At 39.6% G+C, this 15,200-nt stretch overlaps 1 protein-coding gene across 2 annotated transcripts; it reads right to left on the bottom strand.

The window, feature by feature from the left end:
- Positions 1–538: 538 nt before the first annotated feature.
- On the bottom strand, positions 539–14,919 carry LOC106434341. 2 transcript variants are annotated; one of them, XM_022695048.2, is made up of 36 exons: positions 14,487–14,919; positions 14,304–14,397; positions 12,048–14,233; positions 11,403–11,517; positions 10,059–10,832; positions 9,727–9,976; positions 9,187–9,653; positions 8,944–9,067; positions 8,739–8,863; positions 7,963–8,594; positions 7,727–7,844; positions 7,537–7,653; positions 7,333–7,427; positions 6,897–7,117; positions 6,747–6,802; positions 6,438–6,651; positions 5,770–6,189; positions 5,421–5,698; positions 5,260–5,345; positions 5,101–5,187; positions 4,758–5,022; positions 4,265–4,660; positions 4,079–4,175; positions 3,653–3,972; positions 3,409–3,525; positions 3,157–3,324; positions 2,832–2,957; positions 2,650–2,739; positions 2,433–2,539; positions 2,196–2,344; positions 2,018–2,100; positions 1,838–1,933; positions 1,615–1,737; positions 1,323–1,406; positions 1,071–1,211; positions 539–986 (listed from the first exon to the last, which is right to left on the bottom strand). In XM_022695048.2, the coding sequence occupies exons 1-36, from the start codon at positions 14,765–14,767 to the stop codon at positions 633–635; spliced, it is 9,456 nt and encodes a 3,151-aa protein (XP_022550769.2). In that variant the 5' UTR covers positions 14,768–14,919; the 3' UTR covers positions 539–632. The 2 variants fall into 2 exon arrangements, with proteins under 2 accessions (XP_022550769.2, XP_013730639.2); XM_013875185.3 differs by having other exon boundaries at positions 6,897–7,039.
- Between the last annotated feature and the right edge of the window lie 281 nt (positions 14,920–15,200).

Raw genomic sequence — 15,200 nt, 5'->3', positions numbered from 1 at the left:
GCATGATCCAAGTCAAGTCTGGTACGGTGAAAAACATGAACCTCGGTTGAAATGTTCAGAACGTCCTGAACTCCATGCTGAACTGGTTCCATGTAATGATCTGTGGACTGCGGCACATCATAACTGAGACAGAGAGACTCAAGAGTCGCAGATCAAACGGCGGGAAAAGACCCCGAAGATAGCTGGCGAATACGGTGCTTAGGAAGTCACCGCCTCCCGGAAACAGAAGCCGACGAAGCCAGCGCTAAAAGAGCCACCGCTTCTCAGAGTCGAAAACCCAACGGACTGGGTATAAGACGGTTTTCGACGGACTGGGTACAAGCCGGAAAGGAAACCGGCGTAAGGTTTCATCTCAAGAGAGAACAGAGGAAGGAGAGAGAAACCTTATTACAAAGAGTTACTTATGTCCTCTCGGTTGAAAGTTACTCGTGGAATTTGTAAATTTATAGCTATCGTTTTTCTTGTGTGGAGAAGATAAAAAAGAAACATCAAACTAGACAGATGCAACTAGAAGAATGATGTGGCATATTTCTTACTCTAATTTTGAACATTATTACTCTTTTATTATGTAAAGAGCATTATTACTTTTACACTGTAAGGATATAATATTTACTGAGGAAGCCATTATTATATTATTGGTCATTGCTTTTGTCAAGAAAACTTAACAGAAACCCACTTACAATCCGACGAGCTATTGGATTAGGAATCTGTCTACACAGACGTCCGTCGATGTAAGCTACGATGCCTGAAGCTACGAACTGACCAATACCAGCTTTCCACCTAAACTTCATCTTCTTTTTCTCTTTGTCATCAAGTACCGGTACTATTGCAGTACTGGGACCAGTGTCACTAGCCTCTGCTTCTTCTTCTTTCTTTGGCCTACGACCGGATATGAACTTAGTGGCTTGCTGTCTAAGCATGCGAATCGCAAAGCTTACGAAGAGATGTTCACATAATGTCATCACTGTTGGCCCGATCTTCCATTCCTGATCATAGCAAATGTTCATATATTACTCAAGAGATCCATCAAACAATCAAAGGAAAGAGTACAAAGGGATATGAGTTTAAACCTTATCTCCATGGAGACGGCGGCGAAGACGAGAGCTTGAAGGATCTCCTTTGAGCAAACCCCTGCTTTCCAGAAAATCTTTGACTCGGTCTATCATCTCATCTATCAGAGAGTTGCTCGGTGGCAGGTTTTTCAGGAAAACCTATAAGTGAGTGTATATATATATATATATATATATATATATATATATATGTTTGGTCAGTCAGGAAAATAGCATCATGGCAAAGCAAAATCTAAGTTCTTGAAATTTTACCTGATCATCAATGACTTTGACTCTGAGATACTCCTGTCTATACATTGTATCCAGCATAGCTTGAAGGTATCCTTCGATGTATAACTGCAATGAGTGAATATGACCATGAGCATACATACTAACTAAGTCTCGCAAGAATGTGTGACAACGATTCTAAATATTTTTAAGAACTTAGTAGATATGACGAGAAGCTTATTCTCTCTAAGTTTTACATGTTCAGGAATCCGTGTAATCCTTCTATTATAAAAACGTTAGTCCCAAGTGGTATAAGATAAAGGCCGTGAGACATCACCTCATCAATACCGGGACTACGATCAAGCTTGATTGTTCTATCAGGTCCACCTTCCATCAAAGCTGTTCCTATCACCGAAGGTTCCATCGCTAATTTTAGGACTCCATGGTGGAAACCGCTAACCTGGGAGAAGATAGAAAAAGAGATGATTAAAAAAACGACTCTATTGCTAATGGAACTTCAGCCTAACTGATCATCAGTATGAAAGGAGAAAAGTCCTCACCAGTCCATCAAGCCCTTTCATTTCTGCACCCCTCAGAATAGAGTCTGAGATTTCAGTAAGAGCAGCGAAGACGACATTCGATCCTGCTGTTCTTAGCTGCGACATGGTAGTTTCATAAGAAATTTAATGGAAGAAATAAACTGGGAAGTTCATGATCTATATATATTATATGGTACGTACAGTTTTCCCAAGATCACCAAAGTAACGTCTTGTCCCTGACAATCCTTTGTTATCAATAAATTTGCTGAGGAGTTTGAAGGTGCCTACAACAGATATAAGCAAAGTATATTTACACCTTAAATGATGCATATAGAAGCCAAAGATGAAGGTACTGATACCAGAGATGCTCATATCTTACCCACTGTCAAACCAGGGACGTTCACCAAGCCTCGAGAAGGATCAAAAAAGGCATCAAGAGAGGAAGATGCAAAATCATCAAACATGGATGCGAAAGCTGGCGGAAGTAATGGACTGCCTTTTGCAATGTAGATTGCTCTCATTGCATACCTAAATAGCAGTTATCCAAGTTAATAGTATCTGAAAACAGAGGGAAGTGTACTTAGGAACTTTTTAACATACTAGCAAAGGATTATACCATGAGTAATGTTTTACACATCGGAGAACTAGCTCGCGAACCGTTATCAATGCATGAGTGACCAGTACACCATTTAGCTCGACAACCATGTTTTTTATCTGTGGAACCTACAGAAAACAAAGTGCCGGACACGTATTAGCTCATAAAAAATGATTTACACGTGAACACACGCAAAAAGGAAAAAATAAAAAGAGATGAAATTTTTTGATGCACATACCTTAACAACACTATGCAGCAATGACCTCAGAGTTTCTTGAGCGGAATTATAGCTCGAGTATGAACTCCCAGGAACAAAATTAGCAATTATCTAATCGAAAAGATGAGAAACGGATGTAGTATTTTTAAACACAGTATACAATAATTGAAAAGAAGACGGTTAGAACAACTGTTAGAACAAACCTTTATTGGGTGAATTTCAAAATTGTCAAAATAATATTGACTACTTTGCGTATTTGTACTGAGAGACGATCTCCAAAATGGCACAACTCTCATCAAAGTCTCTTCGTCTAGGTTCAAATTGACTGGCTGCACATAACACATTCAGAATATAAAAATCCAACAGCACAAGCAGGAAATGTTTGGATCGAATTGCTCTAATATACTCAATACTTGAAGAGTCAGAAGTTGACTCTAGCTGTCTATTTTCTACTCATTGATTTAGACAGTGTGGGGAGAAAACGGTAAGGTGAAATTCGAAGGGAGTGACACCGTAACCGCCTAATACCTGCAAAACTATTGAGGCGTGCTTGACTTGTGTGACGCTGGATCCGCTCGATGCTAGAACAAATACACATTTGAATAGACAACCATTTCCGTCACTGGAATCTGAATGATGCTGACGAAGCATGGCTGCAAAGGGTGCCCCTACCCATTTGTGATCAACATTCAGAGCCTGCAGTATCCAAAGACAAAAGCCGTGTTTTATTTCTGCAACCAGAAAACCACGCCAACCTATTTGCACTTCATAAAAGTATACCTCTATACATAGTTGGTTAAATTTCTGTTGGTCAGTAAACATGGATTGTAGACCAAAATTATCTAGCCTTGCCACTAGGATCGGAGAATATGACAGGACAGTTTTCTCCTCTGTATTCTGCATAAACATTTGAACACAGAATCAAGTATATGAGGCAAAGGAGGTCGACAAAAACTAATGCAGGAATAGCTACATAATACAGATATGATGGTGCAAAAGAGAGAGAGATAGAAGACCAACTTACTTGCTTCACTTTTTCAAGTATCTGAATTCCTAAATGGGTTATACGGAATTGAACTTTTGAACGTGAACGGAATACTGAGTCTCCCTTATGGCTTTTTGAAACTTCACAAATGCGAATGACTCGAGTCAGACCATCTGCATATACTTCATATCCGACCTTTACCATCGGCATGCTACTCAATTGCTCGTAGGCCGTTTTGTGATCTTTGGCTTTCTTTTCCAACATTAAGTGGGAGGCTATGCTTCTGTGTTGAGTTGCCTTGAAAAGGGGTTTCCATGGACGAACCTTATCTAAGCTGACTTCACGCAGAGGTATCATGCCTGAAAAAAAAATCAGCTTTTTGGTCAATCAAAAATACATATGACTGAACATGGAATATACTGCCATTTTTAAGACGTTATGGAAGCTAATAACGTGTACTATTACCATCTACTATAACTACAAGCTTGTGAGGAAGGGTCATATCATCCCATGCATAATCAGCACCATTTCCGGGTCCAAGTACTTCAATCTCTGATGAATCCTGCAATTCAGCAACGGACACTGATTGATGTACATCCATTTTAAAAAAAACACATAGGTAGCGATGACGTTAATTAGGATGTGACCAACCTTTTGGTAGTAAGTGAGAGATGCAGACAAGAAATTCTCAATTCGATATGGTGGTGGGGTATTTGGTGGTTTTTGGAAGCGCACAGCAAGAGTTGATCCTTCTTCAGTAACATTTACAGTTGCGAATTCAATTGCGCCTCTGCCTGTTTCAGCTGACTGCTTTCTGAACTTGAGGAAAAAACATCCAATTGATGTGATGCATAGTGGGCCTGACCAACTCCAATCTGCCTTGGTCAACCGGAACTGAATGAATGTCAAAGGATTAGCATTGTCACTTCCGTGCTTTCTGATAAAATTTTCGAACAGATGACGTTCTTTTCTCAGTGTAGTTTCCTCCTGCAATCGTAAGGCTGCTCTCTGCTTACTTTTGATGGTGATTATGCCTACAGAGTCATCCTTCCAAGAAAACCAAAAGTGATAGAAAGACAAGTAAATAAATCATGTTCCCGAGATGAAAGCCAAAAATATATATAAAAGGGGACACAACAAGAACCTGAAAATAGCGTTGGCGGATGTTGATGGTCTCCTCCGATTCATTGGTTACAAGATGTCTCGGAACAAAAGTCACAATCCGCGATGGAACAAACATCTTACTTGAGATTGATTTAACTGACAACCCAAACCTTGTTATATATCGAACTCCAGAGTCATCTTTTGTTCCCAAACTAATTTCTGTAAGTCCTGATAAAGCATCCAAATCCAACACTGCTTCAGTTGCCCCATGACCATCAGCCAATATAACCTTAACCTTGCGAGATCTGGCCAAACAAGGTGTTGAAGTAGTTTATAAAATGATATCGGGTAAAATGACTATATGCTGAGCACGGATAGCCTACCTTACAAACCACGACCCCTCTGTCTTTTTGGGCAAATACAATCCAAACTCAGGGGGTACAATATGATCAAGTTTCTCCAAATCTTCCCTGCATTTTTTTACTTTAAATGTAAATAGCCATCACCAGGTAAAAAGATATCTTCTTTTAGATTTCATGTACCCGGATAGAGGCTTTTGATCAGGGGGGTAGAAAAACAAGGTGCAATCTGAGTCGTTTTTAAGAATGTACGGCGTGAAAACGGCTGCCTGCACCAACCAGAAAGATATATTTTAAAGTAAAAGCAATCAGGATGGAAACATAATTCAAGATAAAATCATGACCTCCAGTACGCCTCTTTTTCCTAACGACAATCTCAAGGAAGCAAAGTATTTCCCACCAGCAAAATCAAGACCAACATCCAAAGATTCTGCATCATTTTTCTGTTTCTGTAACTTCTTAACCCACTGACCACTGTTGACTGGTTTGCAGTTCGTTTGGGTAGCAGTGAGAGTAACTCTAAAGTATATCATGTCAGGATTAGCATAGAAATCCATTGTTTTCCCGCTCTGTACTGTCGCATGCTTGCCAATGCTGTGCTTCTCCATCGACGTTAACTGATCTGCGAGCAAGATAGCAATGTTAGATGCAGAAATATAGGTTCCCTAAGAAGCGCATACTTTTCTGCAGTACCAGTCTCTGTCAAAAAAATGGCTGCTTCGGAGGACAGGAAGTTGGACACCTGCACGGTGGGCAAAAGAAAAATTTCCTTCTGCTCTCGCAATGCAATACATGCATTCCGTCTCCCAAACACATCAGAAGATGCATCAGGCCGTATAATAGATACTTCCCTCCCAATGCTGTGGATCAGAAAATGCACCTTGTGGACAGACTGATTTTCAGATGTGACAGAGCAATATGTAGTAGTCAAGGAGACGTTCACTGATTTGATAGCTAAAGCCCTTTTAACTCCATAACTTAATTTATCAAAAATTCCTGTTAGGCGTACCGCCTTCCCTCCTTCTAGCTCTTCAGACCATTCACTTGCCAGTGACTTCTCACTCTCAGAAACTTTTTCCAGAGATTTAGGTCTGAACGAGAGTGAAAAATTACCTGCCATTTAGTTTATGAAACCAATCAGGATGCCACTAATAGCAATCAGTGTGGTTAATCATCAGGTCTTATAAGAGAAACTAGACAATTGATATCACCTGCATAACTAAAAGCAGAGAATTATAGAGAAACGAAGAAAAGCAAATTAATGGGAAACCTAGTTGCATAAGCTATAGTGATGAGCGGACATTTCAACCTTACTTAAAAGTTCAAGTTATGAATATTGTATAAACAAACAAAAATCCTACCAACAGCTAAAGATGTCAATGCCTTCTTCAGATCTCCCGATAAGCTTATGGCGTTAAATGCTGCCACTGAATCATCAATTGAACCACCAGGCTTCAGAGGTACAGAAGCAAAAACATCTTTCTTCTGCTTAGATCGTTGGAAACGTATCTCCATCGGAAGACTAGTTTCATTATGAATCCTTGTCAAAGGAGAAACTGAGATCGATAAACCATCCTACAGGTAGTAGTCAAATACAAAAAAATAAAGGAAAACTGCAGTAATTATTAAATCATTTTATAGAAAACCTTGGGAATCAGCTTTAGACATACCTCAAATCCCTTCTTAACATCAACAACAATAAACGGTCCAGGATGACTCCTTGAATCTATAAAACATATATAATGTTCAGCAGTTGCTGCAACGTACGCTTATTCAGGTGGGAAACCATGAACATATAGGTGTGAGAAGCATCAAAGTACCTTGGAGTGATACCATCCTAGTTCTCCAGGCTAGTGTTCTGGCTTCTAACAAAGAAACGTTGATAGAAGAAGTTACGAAATTTCCAGAAGATAGCTGGACCGCAGCCACTGGAGGAGTTTCTGATTGATGGTTCATTGAATGCCTTTGAAAGATATTACATACAATTAGTGATCTGCCATCCACTTTGTTATCTAAAAGCAGAAGTGGACGTGTTTCTGCACTTTCAGTTAGTTCAAAAAGATTAATTTAGTACTTTTCTTCTGCGCCTTATGTGTAAAAAGAAGTATGCACTACACTAATCAGAAAACTGGGAAAAGTTATTTCAGCAATCTAGTTAAGAGAATGCCAAACACTGTCCGCTCTCACTACAAAGCATAAACACATGCATCTTACTGTTTCAGAATAAAATAAAGCATTCAGGGACCAAGTAGTTACCGCAGAAAAATCGAAGCAGTTTGCTTTCTACCAACTGTGGCAGTCTGTTTCTCATTGAAACGGCATGTGAGGTCAAGGCCAGAAAGGTTTTCTATCTGAAAAAAGATGAATTCTTTTCATGGTTCCTCTACATAACAGGTGTAATCAAGGAAAAAAACCACAAAAACTACAAAAGCAGTGGACTGTAATCAGGGAAAGGATAACCTTGCAACAATTGGAAAGAATAACGGAGGTTTTCACAGAAAATGGACCAGCAACCTCCAGTTTCCCAAGCATAAAAAGGAGCATATCCAATGACAGCTCGGTTACAAAGACTTCCAACTGCAAATGCGAGGGTAAAAATATATAACGAATTATATAGCTCCAAAACTTCATGGAAACAGTATTTGAGAACCTTTCCAATTCTGCAGTAAACATGGCTAGGTACTTTGTGAATAGTATTTTCAAGATCCTGGGTCTGAAAAGTTGAACGGTAGAAAGCACTAACTTCAACTGGATGTATAAATTCCCGCCTATTCCAGAAGAAAAGAAAAACCATTGACCATTGCTCAAGGAAATTCTACATAGGCGAGGAAGATGCATAAAACAGAAATACGTATCTTAAGAGATCAGGGAAAGAGAAGTTCTCACCATTGGTTTGTCTGAGCATCAAAATACAGCACTAAAACGTTTGATGTGCTCATAACCCTGACTTTACAAGATAGGATTTGTAAAGTTAGCTGAGACATATTGATTGAACCACGAAACAGGGGAAATCTGTCCCTTGTTTCTGAAAGTTCATGAACAATGGTCAGAGATACGGCGTCAACTGTAACGGTAATAGAAGGGGGAGAAGAGTTCATCACAGATTGCGTTTCAGAATCATTGATCTCAGGAGGTACCACTGATGTAATATTACGAGTCGCCAAACTTTCACGAAACACTTTAAACTTGAATGGATTTCCTGGCTTCCGGACAAATTCTGGAACACCATCGACAAATGCAACAGCTGAATCACCCTTCTTGTTGACGAGGTAAAATGAATCTTTCACCAATTTACGGTATGTCTCCCAGTCGATGTCACCCTTATAATTTTGGGATTCACCAACAGAAGCCTGAAAGAGTGTTGGTGCATTGTCATAAAGTCCGGAGACGTTAACAATATCTGACCTTGAATGATAGTTTAACCGTAATGGCTCTCCTTTACTGTTTTTGGCATACAAAGATGTCAAGGAGAACCATAAGACGGATGAATTCCATCCTTGATGGCGGTGGTAGGTGACCTGCACATGAATTCAAAATTTCTAGGGGATATTATCTCACTGAAAAAAGACAGGGAAACAAATAAAAAGGCCTGATTTTATTCTAAAAAACAAAGAATGCTAATTATTCCACGTCTTCTTGTTCTCAAATTATAATGTACATACCCTGAAAAGAGCTCTTTCTCCGACTAGAGAATAATGAAGGGTACCAGCCACAACACACTTGTCACCCCTATCTTCCACTGTGAAGAACATATGTTGGTGTATATCTTGAATAGCAACAATCGCTCCTAAACATTTATAAATTTTCCATTAGGAGAATGAACCCAGTTTTTTTATGAATGGCTCAAACATTAATATACCTACTTACCATCAGGAACTACAGACTCAAAACTTCTTTCAGGTTCACTATTGAATGAAGGCCTTTCTAAAGAAGCTGGAGTATTTTCTCCTCCAGGTAACGCAGAAAAGGATGAAAGCATTGAAAGGACCATCTGATGTACCAACACATGCATGATAGGCCAACAAACAGGTGTATTAGTACATAAGGAATAATTCAGAACTGTTTACATATGTATTCCAAATCTGATAAATATATCACTAAGAATGATACCTGCAATTCTGACAGAGAAATGGTTATATCAAATCCTAGAACAGAACAACCGCCTTCCCAGGCCTGGCTAAACTGGTGACCGGTAATTTCTCGCTTCTTAACAGATGCAGAGACACGTAGGTCTTCCAAAATATAGTTTTTATACCGAGAGTGAAACTCTTCCTCTAAATTGCTGTTCATAGAAGATTCTCTTAGACCATTAAAATCTCCTGAAACACTTGTGCTATCACCTGAACTGATTACATCCCTTTGCTGAAATGATGTTTCAAGAGGAGCACCAGATATAAAAGAAGATTCACTAAATGCTGGAGAAGAAATTTGTGTAATATTTATGTCCCTTTCCACGCTCTCAAGAATCTTAGAAAGAACTGACAGGCGAGAAACTTCACAAAGAAACTTTTGTTCTCTGCCTGTTGAATCAAGGGAACTGTGCAGAGTGATCTCCAGAACAATTTCCCTTATACCTCCTGCAAAATCAAGAAATTGTCATTTCTTTGGAAATTTAGTATAAAATAAGTGGATAAAGATAGTACAACTTACCATATTCATCAACACAGACAAAACCCAGAGCAAACTGGGTGACATCTATAGAAAACGCCTCCACGAGGTACCGATTTGCTTGTTGAGAAGGAATATTAACTTCACTGCCCCCTGTATCAGCTTTTACTTGCTCAAAATCTAGTGCAGAAGATTGAATCACTGACATCTTACTTGAAATGAAATGAAGGTACGCGGAAAAACCATGAATTAACCCTATCAAGGCCTCTGGTTCAAGGACAAAAAGACCACCCTGCCAACAACATGGCAAGTTACTTCATGCACCATATAGAGGTAGTCATATGTAAATAAAGCGAGCAATGTTTAATATTTACCTTGACTCTACAGAAAACTAACTCAAAATTTCTCCCAATAGAGACCGATGTTACGAAGTTACTTGACCGACGAATTTCAACCAAGACATGTTTTGTTGAGCACCTCGCCACAAGTAAGTTAGTCAATGCTAAATCGATGTGTATCCAACGGGTTGAATTGGACAGTGCAGAGTCTGAAGCAGAATCCAACTGGTCCACTTCTCTTTCAGCCTGAACTCTATTTGTAGTAGGTTCATTTTCTGTTGGTGCGTTTCCTGGAGAATCATCAGCCATACGACAGGCGACCCCTCGAGCTGATCGGCTTGAGAAATCCATACACACACTCAATATGCAGCTAGAAAGACATGCTTCAAACAAGATATCATGTGACCTGACAGGTGAAGATTCTATGATAAAGTTGCCAGAACTCTTCCATATATTATCCCTATATCTGAAGAGTGTAGATTGGAGCTCACAAAAATCAAGATTGACCAAAAACCCCTGTTCTTCACAAGATAGTTCAGCGCATGCTTCCTGGACAGAAGACCAGATTCTCGAATCTGCTAGCTCCGTTGGCTTCTCAAATTTTTCTGTTACAGGAACATCAAATATCACATCTAGAGCCCTCACCTTAATGCTCGCTTTCACTGCAAAAAGAGTTTTGCAAAAAGTCTTCTCGATCTCATGTTCCACATGCACTGCGTCAGACCTGAGATACCCTTGTCCCAGTGAATGACCCGCAGAGCTAGAGCCGCTCAAACCACGGGATAGCCCAGAAACTAAGCTCAGAAGCATCTGGTAAAAACAACAAAACTTACTTGCATGCACTTTTTAACAATCTAAAAGGTAAAGTAAGATCTTGAAGCTATTCAGATGGTAAGCTCGGAATTTTACACCGAACAAGTACAAGGACAGGCATTTAGATTGAGGAACTCAAAAGTATTTGAGCATCATGTCCAAGCTATAAAAGCCTAAAAGGATCTTTTCTGACAGAACGCCGAACCACAAAGAAAATCCGCATCCTGTCTTTCATTATATATAAAGTTTCTTTAGGCCTCTTTATAATATCTCTTACCAATATCCAGAAATTAATAACTTGGGTTAGAACTTAGAAGAGTACATTACTAAAAAGCGCTTTTATCAAATTATACTACTGACAAAGATTAACCCCATGGGCTATGGCATTAAGTAAGCACGGACAGAAGGCACACGTTTAAAAAGGGATATGATAATAATGCTTCCAAGCATCTGAGCCTTATATGCTACCAAAACAAATACAAACTCCTGCGGTAGGAAACTAATTTTCTATATATTTTGCAGATTAAAGACGTGAAAAGTAAAAACTTCCAAGAAAGCCTCTCTTACCTGAAAGTAAGCACTTAGGTCATCTGCTTTTGATACAATAGTCAGTCCCAGCACCAACACATCCAAACCAGTTGAGAAATGGATAATAGCTTCGCTAAAGGAATAAACATGCTCTCTGCAATACATTGCAGTTCTCTCAGATTCAGATGGAATTGCATAATGTAAATGATGCCTGCTACCAATTTACAATGCTTGATTGCATAATGAAGTCATGTTATATGATAAGAGATTCTGAGCAGGAAAATAAAATATATCACATAAAAGGATATAAATACAAAAACTCATGGAAAGAGGAAACGGATAATTAGCTGCCACATAGAGCAAGATAACCCGGGGTAAGACCCTCTTTTCTTTGATATAGCATCACCGAGATTGAAATATCTTATGGACATACACTCACTAGTTCAATGAAGCACCTAAGCTCAGTCCTATAATTTGGGGATGATATGCAACTTAGTACCAATCTTCAGCGCTAAATGACGTTATTAAACAAATCTCATATGACATGACAAGTAAAACATGTATCAAGCAAGAAGATAAAAACAATGTTTAGCTTACTCTAGCAGATATGTAGCAATAAAAGGAAAAAAAAAGTTTATCAATGACTAAAAGAGAGTAATTTGATATAAGAAGAACCCCACACACCTTAAGGATGAAAAGCAGATAGTTACGGGTCTCAATACAAAAAATTGTCTCCACTTCTTCTCTGCCATTTTGCAGAAAGAACAATCAAAACCAGAAAACCCTAGGTGTGAGGACAGAGAATTCCGTCCCTGAGAAACATATTTTCCAGAACTTGGAATCCAAGTATCACTTAGCCCCAGCTCCTGAAGCGAAGGCCTATCTGATCTTGTGCTGTCAGGCCCTTGAAACATCGGCATCACGTCAGATTTTGAAGTCGGCCAGACCACAAACTCAAGATCATGGATATCAAATAAAAGAAGATCTTTCTGCCCAGTTAAACAATCCACTTCTTCAGCCTTCTCCACCAGCAATTTGACCTGTGGACCACCAACAATTATGCCAACCTGAATCTGTCTCTCTGGATGAACTTTATGCAAAGACAGTTCAATAATTCTTCTATAGATCCCATATTCGTCAGAACTAGCCATTTCAGGATTAACACCACCAGTAATTCCGTCTACAAATAAGCTTTGACACTGTTGTGTCTGCCAAATTAGCAGAGCCATTGAAAACAACGATGGATAATCTAAAACAATATCGAACTTCCCCAGCAACATGCCGCATTTCCAGATTCCAAAATCTTGGTTACCAGCATCCTCATATGCCAAGCAGCTTTTAGTATCAACGAGTACACAAGGGTTATCAGAAACTTTGAAAGTACTTCTATCCAACTTCAAGCATTTGATGTTCCAGTTCGACCACATTTCTCTCAGAAGATTTTGCAGATGCAGAATGCCTTCCTGTCGATCATTGCTATTATTGTTATCTGTTTTGGAAAGTAGGATTGGCTGTGCTGGGTCCATCTCTAGGATAGTTTTCACATCTTCACGCATATGCTTCTTATTTCTTTCCGTAGAAGTACTGGGATCTTTTGTAGATCTCATGAAACGACTGGTTTTTATAAAACTAGAAGACTCAATCTTCAGTTTCCCACAGGAAGCAGACGACCACTGATTAAGACAGTCAGCAGTATGCATTACCAAAAACTCATCAACTGAAAGGCAAAGAATGACAACATTTGAGTCCAAGTGTTCAGCACTATCTTTTGATGACATCGAACCTGAAATCATTTTCTCTGGATAAAATGTGATAGAAAGTCTCCCAAGATTGACAACTGCATGAAACTCAAGAGATACCCGCTCGGAATCATCTTCGTTGTTCCCATCAGTTTGTAGTTCTTGGGTCGACAATTTCTTTAACGAGAGAAAGCAGGCTATAGACCAGAATGCTCTACTAATAAGTCTCCAGATATAAGCTAAACCCCAGGTGATCTGACACAAAAAACTGAAGTGGCCATATAAGGAAGTTTCTTCATAATCATCATTAGCATTCTGAGAATTCAGGCAAGTTCTGTATCGGGCTACTCTCCGCGCCCGTGCGATTGTTTCAGCAGGGAGCTCTTTCTCAATATCACATATCATATCCCATTTACGTCTTGCAGCCACAAACTGCCTTTTGTTTTCTGAAACTTTCCAGAGTGATGATTTTTCTGGCATTTTCCTAGAGTACCCAGCTAAAGATAACAAATACTCATAAGCATTCACGTATCGCATCCAGAGGATAACAGCACTAACTAAATTCTGGAACGAGCTAGTGTGAGGCGAGATCATCAAGCCACTTCTGCGAGCAGCTACTTTCCAAAGATAACGCCCACTTCTGACAGAATTGCCATCTTTGGATGATAACTTCGACAATCCCATTAAAACCGGAAGATCGGTGGGTCTAAACGAGAAGCTTAACTCTGGAACACGGACGATCAGATCAGTAATTTGAAGATTATGCAGCGTAATCAGAACAACAAGACTGTCAAATGCACAAAGGTCACAGGTATCATTGTTCCGCTTGTATGCAATCTTGAAACCGTGGCCACTCAGTGTCAAGGAACTACGGCTCAAAGGGAATAAAACTGCAGCAGCTGAAGTCCTCAATAAACTAAGGTTCCCAGAATCCTCAGAATCACTCCTCAGCTCGTTGATTTCAAGAACACAACCCAAGTCATTCAAACCCGGGAAACAGACTTGAACATTAATACCATGTATCTGAATACGGAAGTGCCTGAGAGCAAGATTCGAGAAAGAAGTCTTCAGCTTACTTCTATGAGAAGTGCCGTCCAGCATTCTTCCCAAGATTTCATGTAAGAAGCATCCCTGCAAACCACATACAATAGTTACAATTACACCAATCCCAAGAATCAAGAACTGGGGAAAAAGCAAGTACCTCGGGATCAATAGACGACAGAAGTTTCTTTATCTCATTCGCTACAGTCTCACGTGACGCTTGCATCCTACCTGAGCTTCCTTCCTCCGTCCCTCTATACGCAGAACCGATAAACCCTAATCAGCTATAGACATTGAAACCAAACTAGACGAAATCAACAATTGAGCCACGGAATCAAGTTACCTAGCCGTCAATTTGACATGTACACCGCGAATTTCGATCTGAATTGCCGGACCTGACCACACGGAGAAGCGAATAAACAGGTAGTCGACGGTAAAGCCTTCGAATGAGAAACTAGATCCATCGAGGAGCTGATTAAGCTGAGGGACATCGAATCGGAAGTTCCTTAACGTGAGGAGAGTATCAGTAAAACCTAATTTGACCTGGAGATCAGGATCTTCCCGAGAAAAAGTTCGCAACAGAGTACGGAGTTTCCGTCGGACGAAATTGCAAAGGAACGTCATGCGACGAATTCAAGTCAAACAGATGCTGCTACTACGATTCCTCCATTAATGCGTTGGAAGATGTTCGACGAGAACCAAACGGTTGATGAGTGAAAAGATCCTCTTATCTTGCAGAGCGGGAAAGCAAGAGGACAAAGACTACGCCACGGACTCACGGGAACTAACCCTTGCAGACACGTGACGGCGATGAAGCTTCTCTTTGCCGTTTTCGTCCTAGGCAATAGGACTACATGTAGTTTTCAGAAGTTACTAAGAGCATCTCCAATGTATTACTCCATTTTGGAGTAGAAAATGGAGTAACTCCAAAATAGAGTTAAGTTTTACTCCAATGTATTACTCCATTTCCCACTCCAAAATAGAATATTCCTAATATTTTATATTTTATATTTATTTAAAAATTAGTAATATCACCTTTCATTTATACTATTTGCAA

Source organism: Brassica napus, chromosome C1 (genome assembly GCF_020379485.1).
Source record: "Brassica napus cultivar Da-Ae chromosome C1, Da-Ae, whole genome shotgun sequence".
Classification (NCBI taxonomy): Eukaryota; Viridiplantae; Streptophyta; class Magnoliopsida; order Brassicales; family Brassicaceae; genus Brassica; species Brassica napus.
Note: the sequence above shows the minus strand (reverse complement) of the source record. Positions and strands in the feature narration are given on the sequence as shown.